Below are 20,062 nucleotides of genomic sequence, written 5' to 3'. Positions count from 1 at the left end.
TTATTCCTAACACACAACGCTATTAAATATTCAGGAGCTTAATTGTCTATAAAAAAAGGATCAGATTAAGTTACAGAACAGGAACATTTCATATGCTACTGAACTCTGAAACCCAAGAACCCATCAGGGGTTAACATTTTTCAGCAACTGTAAACACATAGCAAATGGAAAAGGCTATTATGTGCTCAAGGTTTGACTACAAATATCAGATTAATTGTATTGTGTTCCCCTAATTGCTTAAATAATCTGACATGTTATCTTGCAACATAAGCAGTTAAGGAATCGCTAAGATGAAACCTACCTTTAGTAGTTTGTAGGCGCTGCTCATAGATGTCACTTTATGGTTGGCATGAGAACCACCAAGTTTGCAAAGGTGGCAAACGGGCCTCTTGCAAACTTCACAGTACATGTTGACTTTCTCCATTTCATGTTCCGGGCACATCAACACCTGCAAAAATCAGCTTGCACTTTCACAGTGTCTATGGATTAACTACTTCAAAACATTTACAACACACAGGCACTGATTCAGTAATGATCAAATCAATCCGGATTTCTCCTGGTCATTAATATTACGACCATGCACTGCACTTTGGTGTAAAGACCTTGATATATGTCTCCCAGAATATTTTATTTTATAAAAAAATGTATTTTACCTGTATTCAAATAATAAATAATAACCTGAAAAGCATCTTGTTTCCAAGAATCCTGGGTAATGGTGCTGAATTCACAGGATTTACTGAACTTAAGCACCCAAATGCTTTTTTAATTTTTTATTATTAATCTTTCATAATCCTATAACCATAACACTGAGTCACATGTACAAAGCTTCTGCTCCAGAACATGGTGTCACCACTTTTAATGTTTACGTTTTAAATAAATAATGAACCGCCCCCCTCCCCACCACCACTAGTCACAGGTCCATTAAAAACCTACAAAATAGTCTTTTTTTATTAACTGCTGCAGGTCTTAATAACCTGCTCAACTAATGTTCCTGTCTGACAGGCTGTAGGACTATGTTTGGCACAAGTCCACTGATCATTTTATGGTTGTCAGGGCCTAGCTTGTAAATGGTCCTGCATCTAAACTGTTCAGTAGCAGCAGCCCTCAGAGATCTGCACTCCTTTTTGTGTTCCACATTTCGAACCTCTGATTTATTACTTATATGCTAAATGCTCTTTTGTATAAACAAATCAGCAATAGTACTCTAGCCTGTCCTGCAGTCTAACTCCAGTCTAACCTGATGCACACTTAAACGAGAGGCATGGCAATCCTGATATCCAAACAGAAGGGTTATCAAGTTGTTCCAACACGCCACTCAATTTTATATTTAAAAGTAGCATAACAAAATGCAACGATTTTGGCCCTCAACGTGATAAAAATAATTACTGCAGCTGACAAGCCTACACAGGAGACTGTCAAGTCAATATAAATAATTATCTTGGGGTTTGGCTAGATCCGTTGCTGCACACTGCACAGTCACAATTAAACAAAAACGGGTCTCTTGTATAAAAACAGAATAGGGTATTAGATGCCAAGCCAGACCGGCCATCAACAACAGGCTGTCCCTTTTAATTACTACGATTATGCTGCACACACACACACATCCTGGTGCCAAATTCCTGTTGGTCAAATTAGATATTTTGCAAGGCTTTACTTCTTCAAACTGTTTTTTTCATTTCTATTTGGTTCTTGAGACAGACCACTGGCTCAGCCAGGTCTGAAGGGAGTACATGGCTTAAAAGTGTTACAGTAACAAGTTACAAGCAGGCACGATGAAATCAGGCATAGATAGGTGCTATAGACAAGATTAACCCCCCAGCTAAAACTGATCAGAAGCTTCTGATTTTCAAGCATTGCCTCAGAACTGACAGCCCTGAACAGATATTATTAACATCTACACACTCTCATGGGAGACGGCTGCTCAAAACCTAGACACACACTCTTAACTGTGTTTTGTCCAAGCTCGTTTTTAGTTTGTAAAAATCATTTCATATACATGTCATTTCATAAAGTCATTTTATACACATGTTTATAATCAATTTACATTAGGTATGCAATCTCTTTCAAAATGTGAAGTAAACAGGTTATTTCCTGATGCATTTGTAAAGAACCAAACTGAGTATCCAGAAGAGATTGCAGTGGAATGGTGCGGATGAGCGACTCCCGTCAGGAACACTGCAGCTGTTAGAACATTTAAAGGCGACATTCCCGAGGAGTTGATTAAAACATAGTGGAGAGTAAAATATTGTTTGATATAGGGATGTTTTAGTATTTTCTTCCTTTACTGCATTACTGAATGGCCAAAATAAACAAAAAACTGTATATATGTAAATGTGAAAGTGACATACATATATATATATATATATAGTATGTAAGTAATGACATCTTCTCAGATGTTGATACTTTAATAACCTTCGATAAATAATGTACAAATCTAAAGTGTGAAGATACACCCTGCAAATTAGTTGTCAAGGCTTGAACAGAATACGAAACCTTCATTTTTTTGTGAAAATTTTATTCAAAAGTTTCTCACATGTGTTCCTGAAAAGTGTCAAAGTCTTTTTTTTCTTTTTTTTTTTTTTTTTTAAACAAATTGAAAGACCAAACAAGTTAACCTCAGCCTTTTTTGGACAGTTTTCTCTGGTGGAAAACTGGAAAGACGGCAAGGCTTCATTTTGTTTCATCTAGTCTGACTATTTAAACGTATACTTAACAGTTTCCTATTTCCCCAAAGTGTTGTTGTTTGGAAGAAGTCACCATATAAAAAGTAGTTCTCTATTTCTGCAAAAATGTCTTCATACACACAATTGTAGATATACAATTAACCCAGTGTTACTTTGGGTAGACTTTCAGAGTCTTGTATGACATTACCAGAGGCAGTAAACCCATTATCTGAAGCTCTGTGCAGCACAACAATCTGTCTGCATCTGCTCCACACAGGCTATATATACAGTTGCACACAGGCTATATATACAGTTGCACACAGGCTATATATAGAGTTGCACCAAATGCATGTAGTATTGGGATGAGGGGAGAACCTAACAGCCATTCATCATCCCAATAATCTTCTATATAATAATCTAATATGATCACTTGTTTTAAATGCCTTCTCATGTTAGGTATTGAATTTTACTTCATTATACAATCTGAAAAGTATACACATGGAAACATGATACATATCTTATTTGTTTATACTGTTTAAATATGTAAATGCAAAAAGAGATTTGTTCAATATTAAGAATTTTAAAATGCAATTACTATGATTTTAAATACTCTCGTCATTGTTGTATACATACCACGATTTCTTTAGGAAAAATACTGTATGTACGTGTCTGGGAAATTTAGTTTTAAATAAATCATTTGTAGACAAGAGATTTTAGAAAAGACATTTGAGAAAGCAAGCCACTAAGCACAAAAAAAAAAAAAAAAAAAAAAAAAAAAATGTGATGAAAAATCATATGCAAACTTGTTACGGATGTCTGCTCTGGGCAATAAACAGATGGCGACATCTGGTATCTTGGGACTGATATCCCATAGCTACATAATGGAAGGGTATTTTATTACACTAAAAGTCACTAATGAAAGCACATAACTTTTTCCACAAAAGCAAACAGCCTCTGACAACGTTCCCCTAATTCTATTATCATGCCAATAAATGCATCAATGTAATTTTTTTTTTGCATGGTTTTGTGTTAAAGGGCTAGAGGCAGTGCTGACAGTCCAGATAAGGTTTTGGGTTTTGGGTCTGTGAGTAACTGACCCTCTAATTTTAACACTGAGAGGGTAAAACGTATTTTAGGTGGTAAAATGAAACATTACCTTATAGTCATGAGTGTTCTTGATAAATACTGTCCAATCTTTAATGGTCATAGGGTAAGCATTAAAAAAGAGCCTTCCATTTTAACTGCAATGTTACTTTGAACAACTGTATAACCACGTGTGTGTTCTAGAGGGTTCTTTTATCGGCTCAACACATTTTTTTCACGGTATCACACAGACTCTACAAATTAAGTATGTTACTTATATTTTAATATTCATTACAGTCAGCGAACATGTTAAACTTTGACTATAAAGCCATGCAGATAAATAAAATAAGGAAATGCATAATTTATGAAACACTGTCTAATATTCTAGGCCCTTTTTTTTAGTGGTTGCCTCTGACAGGTTCCAGCTGGATTTGTAGCTGGACTGGGATTTTTATGCTTCAAATTTTTTTTATTCTTACTGTGATTGGCTGCAAATACAATTGGGCTAGCCAGAGATTGGATAATGTATTCTGGGTTGTTTTTTCTTGTGTATAGTTTCCTATTAACTGAAGACATTGTATTCTGAGAGATGTAGTTGTTAGTGGAATTTTTATGGGAGGCGGGAGCGAAGGCAGACAAGCTGTGCAGCAAAATTGGTATGTGTATTTTTACACATTAAATTTAAATTGTGTGTATTTCTTATTTTTTTAATGCGTAAAAACAGCAGGTACACAGCTTATCTGATCCGCTGACTAAAGGTTTAATTCACTTTGTTTGCCAAGGATCTTAATGTGCTACAGGGACAAGTTCAGACCCAGTCCTGATTTTTGTTAGCTTGTCACTGAACACCTCCTTGGGTATCTGAATAAGGTTTTAACCATTAAAGATAAATACCCTCAAAACAAAACTGAAACCATTGTTTGTCCTATATTGTGTATTTTGTGGCAGTACATGTATAGCACACTCTGTGACTCCTGTTTTTTATATTATTATTCTAGCAGTTCTTTGAAGCCATAACACATCAACTCTATTAAGAGTACTTTTAGGAAACTTCTTTAAAAAAAAAACAAAAAAAACTATTCAACTCACTGTTTAATAAGACCCTTTCTGGGGAGGGGGAGTACGTTTCTATGGCTACTACATAATAGCTTTTTAACATAAATAGTTTGTGTTTAGTGTTGGACACAGTCCTTGCAGATAAGGCTTTCTGAGACAAATGTCTCTCCACTTCAAAAAATGTTCCTATCAACTTCCCATACTGCATACCTGCAGTTCTTTTGTGTCAGTACTTTTGGTATCAATACTGGTGCAAGTAACCCACTTCCACACACTGACCATGTGCAAGTAACCCACTTCCACACACTGACCATGTGCAAGTAATCCACTTCCACACACTAACCATGTGTCACCTACAGTAATCATGAGCAGTACATGCACGGCATTCCTCTGCAGTGAATACCAAAGCTGAACTCCATACCTTTGGTCTAAAGTTGGTGGTTGGTCCCACATACTCATGCTGGGCTTTTGGGGTCCCCCAGGGATGGTGCGTCTTGAAACACTCGTTGCAGTAGCTGGCCTTGCAGTCCATACAGCTTTTGGTGGCTTCGACAGGAGGAGGCTTGCAAAGGTTGCACATGATCGCCACAGCTGCCCTAGCTGCTTGCCTGTACCTCTCCACAATGTTCTCCAAAGTGAAGTTTCGGAACAGTCCGCTGATCCCACGCTCCCCTAGATCAATATCATGCTGGCATCCTGGGCAGGGGAAGTTGGTAACCCGGGGAATCAGGGAGTTGCGCTTCTTTCCAGTAGGGGTACTTGATCCTAATTTAGCACAACAGCAAAAGAACAATCAAAGCACAGAAAATGTGTGGTACAAACCAAGAGAAACCTCATTCCCAGCCACCTCAGCTTGCAATCTCTTTCACATGAGTGAAAAATAGTGTTTCAGGTAGTCACAGTGATCTGGACTTCATGGGAGGTGTTGCCATTCTGCTTATTTCCAAAAGTCTCCCAGAATACTACCATTATGAATTTCCAAGTTTCATCTTCCCACTTTGCTTGGAATGCCAATTAAAAGGGAAATAGATAAATTTATAACTATAGTAAAGACTTAAAAGAGGCACTGTTTCCAGTGATATAACTATACCTACCCCCATATAAACAAAACAAGGTAAAGTTTGACTTGACGTTAACATGTACTGTATGTTAAGTAACACTAGGGAATCATCTTTTTATTACAAATCTAATTCCATAATACTTATTTTCAGGTTTAAAATTCATCTTTTTTTTGTATTTTTACGACTTTTAGGTTTGTGTTTTTTTTGTATTTTTAACCACACTATTAATCCTGTGGTATTTAAAAGATATTTTTTAAGTCTATCACTAAAACACATGCCATACCAAACTACCTGTTAGAAAATAAAATATGACTGAAATGCACATTTTACTATGAGCAAGCAAACATGCAAATCTAAATATGTATTTAGTGACAGTTCAGGATTTATAATAAAATAACACCACTTTATATTTCACGCATTAAACGCATTCTGTTTCTAAACAATCAGATTATATGCTTCTTGCAAAACTTGTAACTTGCATTTAGTATTTCAAACGCAAGCAGAAACACAGCTCAAACAACATAATGCTTAGGCGAACAGCACATGCTTAAGTCTTAATCTATATATAGAACACTGACAGCCCTCATCTCCTAGGGACCACCATGCACATGAGCTATACTGTGGTATTTACTTTCTCCTCAACTCTGTATTAAACCAAATTAATATTATAACTAAATAGAGGGTGTGGCCACACCCTAAATACTTGGTGAAAATCCAGCTTGAAAATAACTCCCTTCACACTGTTCTGCACAATCAAGCTTTCTCATTCATGCATGTAAGCTTTTGGTTCTCTCATAACCGGTAAATATGTTCCTTAAAGATGTGCAAGAGTGATCTGGTATTTTTCCCGGTGTGGTAGTCATCAGAGATGAATATGATCTGATGCATCATATACCCAATATCACGTCTTATCAAAATACTGATAAATCACTGATTCTGCCATTTTACAGCCAACCAACAGCTCTAGTTCTCCATCGCGAAAAGATAGAGGCCTTGAGCTGTACTTAACCCTCCCATTGCAACTGTCCAGTTCACTGTAACAAACATAAACTCAAAGTTTCTGTAAATATCGAATGAGAAAATGCAGACTCCACACACAGTTCAAAAGTAAAAACAATCCCAAATAAAAGAAATACAGGATACATGTTGTCGGTAAATGGCATTGAAAGCACAAAGGTTGAGCAAACAGGACAGAGCAGCACAAAACAATCACATAAATGGAGGTCTAACCAAGCACGAAAGCAGAAAACAGCAAACTAGCACTGCACAATATCACAACGCAAACATGCTGTGAACACAAACACAGCAATTCAAGCAAGTGCGCATGTGAACTTATGTGTGCCATGGATAATGACTCTGTAGTGGTCAAGCTGAAATAATGTCATATGTAATTAACAGGAGAACAAACAATAGAGTGTACTTAGTCTCTTGGGTATGCAGCGAAGGAAATTGGCTGCTACTGCTTGCATCACACTGTGCTAGGGCTTTCTGGTGCATCTACATTCAGTGGTGCTTTGTAGTGCAAAGAAAGAGTTCAAATCAGGTACACAAACATGAAAACGCATGGCAGCAGTCCCTATGTAGACCAGTAGAAGTAATGAATATTTGGCATCCTGCTTACCTGAAAGGCAGTACATAAAACAGTACTAAAACAGTAAGGAAGGTTTTGAGAAGGTTGGGGCATTTTAAGACATACGGTATGTATATTCATTTTTAACGCCTTTTCTAATCTCCTTGAAACAATGTTCTAGGATTGGTGCTGCCTACCTTCAGCCTCTGAGTAAAAAAGCATTTGCAAAAACCTTTACACCTATCGTGATAATTAAGCCATTAGACAGTGAGTAATTACAGAACTACAGAACATCTTAAGCCTCAAGGTATTTATTTTGCACAAATCAAACCACTGAGATAACTTTAAACCAGTGTAGTTGTGAATGATTATTTCTATAATATTATAACGCTAGAAACATAGGGCCCTATTTTAAACAAAATTAAGGAATAAAATAAGTTGAATTGTATAAAACTAGTAAATGACTCTCAGAACAATAATGTAACTGTTCCTCCTGCACATAAACTGTTTCCTCTTAGTTCTATACCATTGCAATTATTATTTCCTCTCAGAAAATGTGCCGGCCTTTGCACTAACACTATTTTAAGACAAATCTAATTATGTCAAGGCAATCTTCATTCAACAACAGGTTTGTCAGTTGCTTTGGTAGACCCCATTCTCTACTTGAAATTGCAGTTTGCATCCTACAATTGGTGAATTTTCTTAGAAACATAACAAAAAGGCAAAAGTTGACAGCCTTATGTTCCAGAAAGTTATAAATGCCCACCCCAATCTAAAATTGAATGGGCTTTGGTTATTTTAGCACACATGGTTTATGTGCATGTTCACGGACCTAAAGCTGATTAATTTTACTTGAATGCAGTGCTCTTTACTACCACTCAAATCTAATTCTTAGCTGTGAAATAGACTTCATGGGAAACCTGTATTTATTTAGATTAACCAGCAACTTTATATGAGGAACTAGCCCCATGACTTCCTGAAATCACAAGTGGATTTACTGTATATTTCCCAGGACACACTGAAAACATCCAGGTTATAAAATATATACCATTCCCATAATATCTGAGACAAGCACACTGACCAACACTGCATTCAAATTAAGATTTATTAAAAATGATTTATTAGCTTAATTTCCATTGAAATTATTAGTCAGGTGGAAGGCAAACAATACTGTACTACATTAGCATAAACTACAGTAGATACAAGGTTTAATAAATAATATATTTAAGACTTGCCTTCCATTAAAGGAGTGAAAGCCTGTAAATGTGAACACAGATTCCTCACAAAAAGGAGTTAATGGTTCACACCTTGGTTCAAATACTTGACCACTGTTAGTTTTATGAGATAAACTACTGTGTCAGTTGGGTGAAGACAGATCTACACAGTATATCATGTGGGTGTTTACAGGAATTTAAAACACTGTACTCACTATAGCTACTAAATAAATGGAACCCAATTCTACCTCTCCTTCCAAATGACCTTCTCAGTGAGGCTGCAATCAATGGACAGAAAGTTGGAGTAAGATGCAAGCAGATCTGTCAGCACAGTTCACACTGATACAAGAGTCCCCATCCCCCTGTGATAAAACTTAGCAAAGAAAGATGAAAGCAAACATTTCACATTGAAATGAACTGACATGCGATTACATTTGTGATTTTTAAACAGACACATTTGTGCTCATTGATCTGAAACAGGAAGGGTGTTAGTGGTGAACTGCATGCTGCATTCCACTCAGTCTCTGTGATACACTACAATGGTAAGAGTTTAGTAAGCTTAAAAACAAAGTCTTAACAGTGTTCATGTCTTCTTTGTCATTATAAAGATCAGTTTATAATATAAAAGAAAATGCAAGCCAGACTGTTGGGTTGTTCAGTAGGTCCTAAAACTTCAAATCAATGACATTTGTTATCAGAACAAAAGTTATATCGTACTGAACACAAAACAGTTTGCAAACATAGGTGAAAAGATATAACCATTCTATTATATTTGTAGCCTTTCACCGTGTCTCAAAATAAACACGTGGGTTGTTTTACTGGCAAATAACTGGGATTTAAACAACTTCCCTTTCGGGTCATATGCACACGTACTTTATTGTTTGACAAAAGGTTTTGACTTTATTATATAACAGATACATTTGCATCTATTTCCATGTCTTGTAAAATATTATGTTTACTAGTTTCTTTATCAATGTAAAAGTATCAAGGAAATAAACACAGTGACTGGACTGCCTTTTTATGCCTACTCTGAAAGCTGTTCACTGCAAGCAATAAATGATTTACAGATATCAGCATAATTACCTGTTGTAACTTCTGCACCTGGCTTCTCAACATCCTGATACACACCTTGACCACCTTTAGAACTGTACTATCTAGATATGTGTTACTCCAAGGCTTTGTTCTGCACTTTAAATTCATTTTTGGTATAAGGTATTCACATCCAATCTACTGTACTTGGTAGAACCCATGTTCCTGTATTGTTAATAACATATATTAAACGGGAAAAACAAACACAGTCTCTGCCACTTAGAAACATTTTGGTCCCAGTGAATAAGTGGCAGGCTTATTAACAGTTGAATTGTGAAGAATGAGTGTATTCAGGTTGTCCTTGTGTAGTTGGCTTTCTCTGTAGCAGCTGTGGTTAGCTGGGTGATGGCAGACCCAAGGCTCAGTATCACAGTGCCACACTGTTCTGTAGCTGTACCAAGACACATACAGTGAAAAATCTACATATATATGAATGTGTTCAGGATCTCATGAAATGGAATAAACTGTATGCTCAAGACTTTTTTTTTTTTTTCGGGAAGTGTAAATCTGTTTTAGTTTCATTTTTGTGATTATGCAATAGGCCATACAGTTACAGCAAACTTAATTTAACATTGAACAGGTTTTAAGGGTAAACGAACAACCTACAGACATGTCCATTTTATTTTAGAATACACATGGGTGGAAACTAGTTTATTATTATTATTATTATTATTATTATTATTATTATTATTATTATTAAATAATAATAATAATAATAATAATAATGGCTAAAATTGGAGTGGACATAATCCACATGAAAAAGGCTTAGAGACTGTGTAGCTTGTAAAATATGCAGCTGTATTAAAAGAACTACACTGCAAATGGAAAAAGGCTGGTAGGCATTTACATACTGTTCAAAATAATGATTTTTGATTGCATTACATTTTTTTATATTTTTTTTACAACACTGTATTCTAACAAGAACACAGACCTGGCACTCACCTGATCTGCTAAGACGGTCAAGTCTGTCAATGCTGGAAGATGAAAGGCGCGAGCGAGGGCTGCCCGAATTGGAGCACTCTGAGCCAGCATCTGTAAAGGAGTCCTCATGGGTCAGAAGGAGCGCCTCTTTGACACACTTGTGACAGACACTGTGCTGACAGGGCAAAATCAAAGGATGCGTGAAGAGCTCCTTACAGCCTGGACAGATCAGCTCCCTCTCAATGTTCTTAATGGGATCCTAAACAGAAGGAGAGCATGCACAGTGTACAATGTTACAGGTTACATTGCCAGGTGATTATACAGGCACACAGTCTACTTGCCTTTTATATACAGTAATGTACAATTCTATCTTTTTTCTTTTTTTTTTTTTTTTTACTCTAGGTCTAAAAAATTAAATTTTGGTTTAGGTCAATGAAGAAGTGTATTGTTATTGGTTTTATTGTCATGTTGTTTTGAACTTAGTATTACTGTACTTAATATTGAAAATACATTTGAGTTGTTTTACATAAATGTTTGACAGCAAGTTCTCTTACTGAATTGCCCATAAATTCTATCCTGGACAACCATTATTTATTTATTTTTGTTGTATATAAAATATCTAATACACAACACCTTTATAACAAGTTGCAAAAGTCTGGCTATTTGGATTACAAAATGAATAAACTTTAAATAAATAAAGAGATCCTCTTGTTCGCACTATACGTTCTTTTTAGCAATGTGGGGTTCTTTTCTGGTTCTGTTGATCATTTTATAAACTCTCTTCTCCAAATAGTAACAATGCTTCAGAAACAACGACTTTAAAAGAAAACAAATAGTTGGCTTTTACCATTATAATGGTTTCACTACAAATACATTATATAATTGTCTGTGTATGTATTGAGACTCACAGTTTGTTGAAATGGAGTACCGCGTTATGAAGACTAAAGGTCGCCCCATACAGAATTAAGAACAAATTCAGATTTGGCTATACAAAATGAAACTAGATCTATGAACATGTTATTTTTATTTTGCCTGATTTTTAATACGTAACCAGGTAAACGTTTTTGTCAACAGAAACTTTTTAAGAATACCTTTGTTTAAAATGTTTAGAATTTTTATTTTTGCAAAGCAGCGTTAAAAAAAAACAAACAAAACAAATACATTCAGTGCATATTAGCCTGCCATACTATATTACTGTTTGAACCACTCCTGCGGTTCACTGCAATACTGCTTTTAAAATAAACAATACAATCCTACTAAGTCAATTTAGGACTATAAAAATAATCGTAACTTACCGATGACTGGCTAGTTTGTACAGATACAACCGACATTGTAGATAATAAGGCGAAACCATATAAAGTTTCACAACGCAAACAAATACAGGACTGGATTCACCCTTCCACCAGCAGAAAGAACTCGAATGAAATAAATAATCGATGAAGACCCAAGGCTGAAGTAAGCGAACAGACGTGATTCAGCACTGAAGACTGACTGTTTAAAGAGACAGGCAGTTGCAGCAGATACAGCGGGGAGACTGGGTGGAGACACGCCTAGGAATCTCCATAGAAACAGCCACTCTCTCTCTCCAGCACTAAGTAATCAAGAAAGGGGGTTCCCACACCAGCATGTTGATTGTTCCAGCTTTCTGAAAATCATGAGACAACCGGTGCTTCTAATTTTTTAATTGACTGCGTCATGATTTCGTCAAAATGGCATGTGACCTGGGAGCTGTCCAACAGTATTGAACTTGTCCTCTTACTATTTAAAGTATGGTGTTAAAAATAGCAGAAAATGTGCCCCAGCAGAGATAATTCGTTTGCTATGCAGGGTAGAACGTGTAAATGTACCCCACCATTGTGATGTGTGTGTTTACTTCGTTCTACACAACTGTGTTCTGTAGTTCGTACACACATAATAGTACTAGTACAGTATTTTCCGGTTTTGTCATTTTTTCTTTAAGTATATGGAAAACTACAAAGCGTAATTCAATGTGTAACGTAACATCATTCTTTATGAAGCAAAATGAGTTAATTATATAGGGTGATGCGAAACTTCTGGCCATATGCATTTAACGCCTGGTAGACTGAAAAAATGAGGCAGGCTACAGTAATCTAACTAGATACATAAATATTATTGAAACTGCCAGTGACTAACACTGTGGCCAATGCTCATTTTCAAAACTGGCGCGAATGCAAACATCGAATCAGGTAAAATATGGATCAGCTCAGACTGAATAATTTGACATTAATGTTAATCGAGTGTGGTGGTAGTAAAACAGTAAAGGGAAGCAAATGAATATGCAGAGGGGCCCCCAAAACGATAACAGCCCCGGGCCCCCTATTAAAATGAATCCAGCCCTGAGTATAGCTGGATATTACAATTTGTTTTATTATAGGATTGCAGGAAGTAGCCTTTGTAAGCATCAATTACATATGACAGGAGGTATTGTAGTGATGCAAAAATAGTACCTTCCCTATATTGGTCAAGAATTTTAAAATAATCTTCCCATTAAAAAATCTCTGCCCTGGGTTTACTTTCTTATCGGATGATAGTCTTAATAGCATGCTAATGGGAGAGGATGGAGACAGTGAATTTGGTCTTCATGTGGACCCTATCACAATGCCAAAATGTGTTTTTTTTTTTCTTCTTTTTCTTACAGGTATACAATTTATAAAATGGTATTTTCCAGACTGAACTTTATCTCTGTATAACACTGATTAATATATAATCCTACACTTTTACATGTTTTCATAGAGAGGTCTTCACATAAAGTAACACATTCATACCATGGTTGAATCCCTGCTCATTAACATCCATCCATTCATATCAATAAGAGCAATAAAAAGGGTGTGTATTTAGGATTATAGGGTTTACTGGAACAAGTTAAAAAACAGTGCAGGGTTAGATTTTGAGAAATGATACACAGACATATAAAAATCGAGGTGTCTACACATCCATCCATATTCAGCACTTTTAGCTATAGAATGTTCATCCAATTTGTGGTTGTATTTAACAATGAAGACAATTCACCATGTTGCTGAGTGGAATAAAATGACATCTCAATGCAACAACGTAATTGTACATTATGGCTGCAATACGGATTATAAAGGACCAGCACTTTGCAAGCTTGACTGGTTTTACTCCTTGCTCATTTCAAGCCATAATCTCTTTTATTTAGTTAATATCCTGACCATCAAGAATCCTCTTGCTTATGGATGTTGCTTTCAGTCTGACTGGCACAGGTGGAGTATGATCTTGTCACCTTCTAAGTAAACCTTTGAAGTCGCATTTTACTTGGATACAGATCAAATGCAACCTCTTACAGGAGGCCCCTGTCATGTCAGACACACTCATCTGATGAAAACCAAACTTACATAAACATTCTTATTGATACTATGGCCCAACCCCATGAAATATACTCACTAAATGATTCCATGCCATTAGCTTAAGAACCCAATAGTAGTGTAATTGAAGAACTGTAATAATGTGTATGTTTTTCAGCTGTTCAAAGTGTCTTATTTGAGCCATTCCTATTTTCCTATTTTAGAAAGTTCTTCTGGACAAAGCAGAGGGACTGTGTAGAATAATATACTTACAGGGACTCAGCCATCCCTGTTGGTTTGTGGTACTTGGGAGCAGAACATTTATTGCCCGTTTTCCTCCACTCACACCCACTGCTTGCTAAATATGTTATTAATCCTGAATACATCACTGTTCCTGCTAGATAAGTAGGCAAAACGTTTTAAAATAGCGACATGTCTGGAAGTGTTGCACCAAACAATGTCTTATATGTTGTACATGTTTCAACAAAACACTTCTATGAGCCAAGAACAAAAGTGGGTGTGACCTTATTCAAATTAATAAGTAATCTATATATTATATATATATATTATATATATTAGATATATATCTATATATCTATATAGCATATCATATATATATATATATATATATATATATATATATATATATATATAGATATATAGATAGATAGATAGATAGATAGATAGATAGATAGATAGATAGATAGATAGATAGATAGATAGACATGGTTAAAAATGCCTGTAAGGTGAATGATATCAATGTTTCTATTTTTTAGTTGCCAAATGCTGATCTATGGCCAAACAACAAAATGTTCATCCAAACTTCACTGACTGCAAGAATTGCCTGTGAGCACATTCAAATGATATGTAGCTAAGGGACATAATGTAACCTTACAAATGGCAATTCATCACTTAAAACCACAAAACATGTGGTACTAAGATGCATCCTTTTGTCACACTCCACAAGCTGTTTTCTTCAAACAGAATCAAGCTTTTGAGTCCCATTACAGTGCAATGCTAAAATCCTTCCAAAGTCTGCAGGCTCTCAGGACAAGCACTGTTAGTGATGTTTGTTTCCTTGGCCTCAGTACAGGCTGGGGGTGACTGATTAACGTAGACCCCCCCCCTGAAACGCAACAGGGAGGAGCAGTGCAGCAGCAATAGGATCTGGAGCCTTTCACCTCTAAATCACCGATGTGTTTCCGTTCCAGGATATTCAAAAGATATTATAAACCTTGAAAGAAATTAAGGGGCTGCACTCCCTAATGTCCCTAAAGTTGATTAATAGTTAATGTACTGTCAGCTAAATGAAACAACACCATATCCTTGTAAGACAGCACCAAAGACCTTGGTACCTCTCTGAGGCTTAATCACAGTCATTAACTATCCTGGAGAGAATTCATAAACAAACACAATTGTGTACAAGGGCCAATGTGAACCAGATCACATGGGGTCTCAACTCATTTAAAGGAAAGCAACTTGTATTACCTAACAATGACAGGCCATCTGATGAGAGTGCAGTCCCTGCAGGGTGTGGAAGGTTGAAGGCACATTGGCAAGACAATGAGGATCCTCACACTGCTGGCTATGGCTAAACCCAGGACTACAGTTATTGGTTTCTTCACATAAAATAAATAAACACTTCCCTGATTCAACAGCAGGTGTGCATTTTTCTTATATTATATATATATATATATATATATATATATATATATATATATATATATATATATATATATATATATATATTTTTTTTTTTTTTTTTTACATCAACACGCTCGCCTGCACGTGGCTTCAGCACAACTCTATTGCTTCACTTTCTTCTCTCCTTTATAAATCTCCCAGCTTCAATTGGCACGTCTTTTTTTCCCAAACCATTTGTGAACGTTCCTGTCCAATACTGCAGGACTAATAGGCTTATCTTTGTAAATGCATTTCTTCTAGTTTGTTATACGATGCTTAATCGGTGATTCTGTACAAAATCATTCCCTGTCTGTGCAAATTGAGAAGTTGACACATTCTGCAATGGGTATGGTTTTTAATTTGCATTCTGCTTGTTATATGGATGTATAATTGTGCGTATTTGCTATCAACTTATTGTAGGCTACAGGAGAGAACACGCCTGTGGAATAACATAATTATTTAACCCTTTCGTGCACAATGTCCTCATTTGAGGACCGATACAAAATCGTGTTTTAATTTGTTCACAAATGCATCTTTTCTGCTGTTCTTGTTCTTAATGCTTCCTCAACAACCTCAGAAAGCGGTTTTCTGCCCCTTGTGTTTAACATGCCACATTGATTTCCAGGACGGGTATCAGCTAGTCAGTTGCCATTGTTTTGTACGTAAGCTTGTGATGATGTTATTGTGTCATAAATCAAACAGCTTTCCATACGACACAGAAAAGTTGAGTATGTTTTCTCAACCATAGTAAGTATTATAGAGTGTGTTAAAAGTTTTATTTGTCTTTTGTTCAATTTTAATACGAGTAACAAACGTATTCATGTGTTCTGGTTTGCGAACATTGCGCCATAGTGGGTATAAATATATGAAGCCTGGCAGCGTTTGTTTCAGTGGTCTCCTTCGTAATTATTTTACACACGAAAAATGTAAATAGGTGTTAAAATGTCAGGGAAATATGGTAACGACATATATTTTAAATATTTATCGTTTTGTAAATCACCTTGAGATGTATTAGGAAATATTGTGTTTAGTGCAGAGGTGTCAAACATACGGCCCCCGGAGCGATGTCTTCTGGCCCCGGAATATTATTTTTTTATTCACTAAAATACAGGTAAAAAAAAAAAAAAAAAGTGCTGGGACAAACATAAAAGAACTAACGTTTTTTCACATGTATTCAAAGGCAAAAAAAAATGATCTGTGTGAGATTTGGGGAGCAGTGGGGGGCTTTCTTCTGGTGCGCTCTGTCAGCTGAAATCAGCCCGAGCGTTGCTGTTCACTCTATTTGCTAAATAAAATAGCTTTCTATTTTGGAAGATAATTGCACACTTGGATTCTTACCGCCGCTGCAATCGGGGTCCGTTTCTGTCTGCAATACTATGATACACGTCATACTTGCAAAACTCGTATATTAATAAACGTTTTAATTTTCTTTCACGATGCAATCCTAGTAATTCTAAAAATAGCCAGTAAATATAGTTTATATTCTACAATGCCGTCTTTTTAACGTGTGTTTTATTTTAAGTGTTTATTCAAGTTAAAAACCAATGTTTTTACTTTATAAAAACGCGTCTATGACCACTTTGTTTATTGCCAAGACACAAGGGCAGTGATTATTATTATTATTATTATTATTATTATTATTATTATTATTATTATTATTATTTAATAGTGTTTTTACTTGAAATAGACACATGATTTAACTACTGTATTGCATTCTTTGTTTTGTAGTTAATTCACGAGAGCAAAGTAAGGCCCGTCTTAATAATGGAATATTTTTCAACTTTAATACAGTGCTACATATAATGGCTTTGATAACGTTTTTAAAACGAATATCCGAACAAATATCTAAATCTTGAAGGAATATCCAAACATGAAAATTCATGTTCGTCGCAGCACAAAAAAAAAAAATATATATATAAATATAAATAGATAGTGATCATTTTTTTATTCAGCACTCAGTAAAAAGATAAAGGCAAAGAACATTAGTGACTGCTGCTGCTCCTGATACCGAACCTTTGCTTGAACCAACGCATCAACATCTGGATCAAATGACATTTTGATTTGTTGATATTCATGACAGAGAAATATTACTGCTTCTCAAGACACTATTTCAGCAGCATTTCTTCAAATACTCTCCATCAGAAAATGGTTTTGAAGAAACAGCTATTTTGTGAGCAATCAGGCTTGCCTTAACAGCAGCATCACTTATGCTACAAGCATTAGTAAACATCAGTTGCTGCTTTTTCAATGACTGTGCTAATTCAGAGTATTTATCTTCACATACCGTTCCTGTATATATATATATATATATATATATATATATATATATATATATATATATATATATATATATATATATCATATTTCTTGCCACGGTTTGCTTCATAGTCTCTTTTAATGTTGTATTATTTCACAACAGACACATGTTGCTTACGAATAAAGCACATTGGTTTTCCATTCATGCCCTCAAAGAATTACGAAATTCCCCATTTCCCTTGAAACACACAGCACTCTTGTTCCACCTTTATCTTCATCACGGATAAAGACACAATGATACTTGTCACCACAGAACCTTGTTCTGGTATCACTGGTTTCGTCTACTCAAACCAGCTGACGCACTGCTGTCTCACCCACGTGGTCGGCGATTGACAGCAATCAGAGCAACATGGCAGTTTGTGTTGCTCAAGCACATTTTTTGGGTTCGTGTTTGTATTTGTCACCCGGCCCGCACCAAGCGCCAGGGTATCGGATCAGGCCAGCCAAACGAAACAAGTTTGACACCCCTGGTTTAGTGAAATCCAGGTCGTGTTTTATGCCCTATCGGAGCACGCCTTTCCCTCCCCTGTGGGTCATCCACAAGTCGAATGCTGCAACCAAACCACTTGACCTGCTTCACTTCAAGGCTTCAATTCTGCATTCTTTGATCAACATGGGCAATGTAGAGAAGCGAACAAGAGGTCGCCTCTCTGAAAACAACACCACCCCCAAAAAAGAGAAGAGCACCAGCCAGGACAGTTGCTATGAAGTTGGCACTCACTGGCCAGAAACGACAAAGATCAAATGTTATGACTCTGCATGCAGAAAAAGAGATCAGTTTCTGATGTGGGAAATGCAGTTCCCTTCTGCCCAACATGTATGGGGCATTTTCAGAAATAAACGAGAGCAATTGTGGGTCAAGTACCTTTTTCAAGAGTACAGCAGCAGCAGCAGTGAATTAATTATCTTTTATGCATAGATTCTGGTTCCTGTTAATACAGTTGGCTATATTTTATTAGAGCGATTTTTAGGGTAAAGTACCTCCTTGCTCATGGCTATAGCGGCAGTAGTATCCGTACCTGGCATCTGACCCCATAACCCTGTGGTCTGTAGTTCAGTTTTTAATTACTCAGCCACACTGTCATTTATGTAAATAGTTTATGTAATTAGATGTTACTAAAATACTGATTGTGTATGTGTTTTGTGCATAGAATGTAAGTATTTGTATAACCTTAATTGCGCAGTGTCCTCAAATGAGGACATGAATAATTAATTAACCACGCTATATAATTTTTATTTTATTTATTTATTTTAATATATCAACCCCATTGGAAGTATAATACAAGAGGTTTTTTTTTTTTTTCCATATAAAGATAATTTGTGCATGAAAGGGTTAATTAATTATCATGTGAACTACCCTACTGCAGCATGCAGTGCATGGGCGGCACATCTTCTGGTGTTTCAGAATTTAACTGCCTGTTGTAATGAACCATGAAACTATAAATTGCTCCAAAAATGCACGTGTGGTAGCTTAGCTGGCTATTACATTATCCAACAGGTAGAATATGCCTTACCTCGAGAATTTTGATTGCTACCATGTTTGTCTAATGAAAACGTTGATCTGGTGTAAAATATATTTCATAGCGATGGTGAGGGATGCAGAATTACGAGCTTTACATGTAAAACCAGCTGCATTTACTGTTACAAACCTGAGCAAGAAAAACACACTTGTAGTCAACCTATGACTATGAATCAGAAGACAATTGAATTAGATACTGCGTTCTGATTAAGTAATTGCTGATTTATCTGTAGCTACACAATTCTTACAGTTCCACTTACCCCGTCTTTTGTTATCCTTTCAATAATAGACCCAAGCTCACTCATTTCATCTGACTCGGACATTTTGAAGAATAAAAAAAGGTTATACAATAGGCAATGTAAAAATGTATAAATACTGTCTGCTGTGTTGTCTATATTCAGCACTAACTATCTCTGTCCGCCTATGTGCTACTGGCAGCGAGGGACTCATGCGCTTAAAGAGCATGAAAGTCCATTATTCTCCTCCCGCTATGCATGATAAGATGAAATAACGGTAAACTGTGCTATGCTGTCATGACGCGAGCATTTTGTTAGAAAAGGAATC

At 36.1% G+C, this 20,062-nt stretch overlaps 1 protein-coding gene across 4 annotated transcripts in view; it reads right to left on the bottom strand.

Moving 5' to 3' along the window:
* Nucleotides 1-19,998, bottom strand: part of LOC121302787 (E3 ubiquitin-protein ligase TRIM36-like) — a 37,305-nt gene extending 17,307 nt beyond the window's left edge. Inside the window, exons 1-5 of one of the 4 annotated variants that reach the window (XM_041233000.1) lie at nucleotides 19,759-19,998; nucleotides 10,679-10,916; nucleotides 8,863-8,925; nucleotides 5,224-5,567; nucleotides 302-448 (exon numbers count right to left, since the gene is read on the bottom strand). In XM_041233000.1, the coding sequence (XP_041088934.1) occupies nucleotides 302-448; nucleotides 5,224-5,567; nucleotides 8,863-8,925; nucleotides 10,679-10,916; nucleotides 19,759-19,821 (855 nt within the window). In that variant the 5' untranslated portion in view covers nucleotides 19,822-19,998. Of the gene's footprint in view, nucleotides 1-301; nucleotides 449-5,223; nucleotides 5,568-8,862; nucleotides 8,926-10,678; nucleotides 10,917-11,952; nucleotides 12,453-19,758 lie in introns of those variants that run through there. The other 3 variants (XM_041233019.1, XM_041233009.1, XM_041233028.1) reach the window with 3 other exon arrangements.
* Between the last annotated feature and the right edge of the window lie 64 nt (nucleotides 19,999-20,062).

Source organism: Polyodon spathula, chromosome 2 (assembly GCF_017654505.1).
Source record: "Polyodon spathula isolate WHYD16114869_AA chromosome 2, ASM1765450v1, whole genome shotgun sequence".
NCBI classification, from domain to species: domain Eukaryota; kingdom Metazoa; phylum Chordata; class Actinopteri; order Acipenseriformes; family Polyodontidae; genus Polyodon; species Polyodon spathula.
The sequence above is the reverse complement of the archived record's forward strand: the minus strand, read 5'-3'. Positions and strand labels throughout refer to the sequence as shown.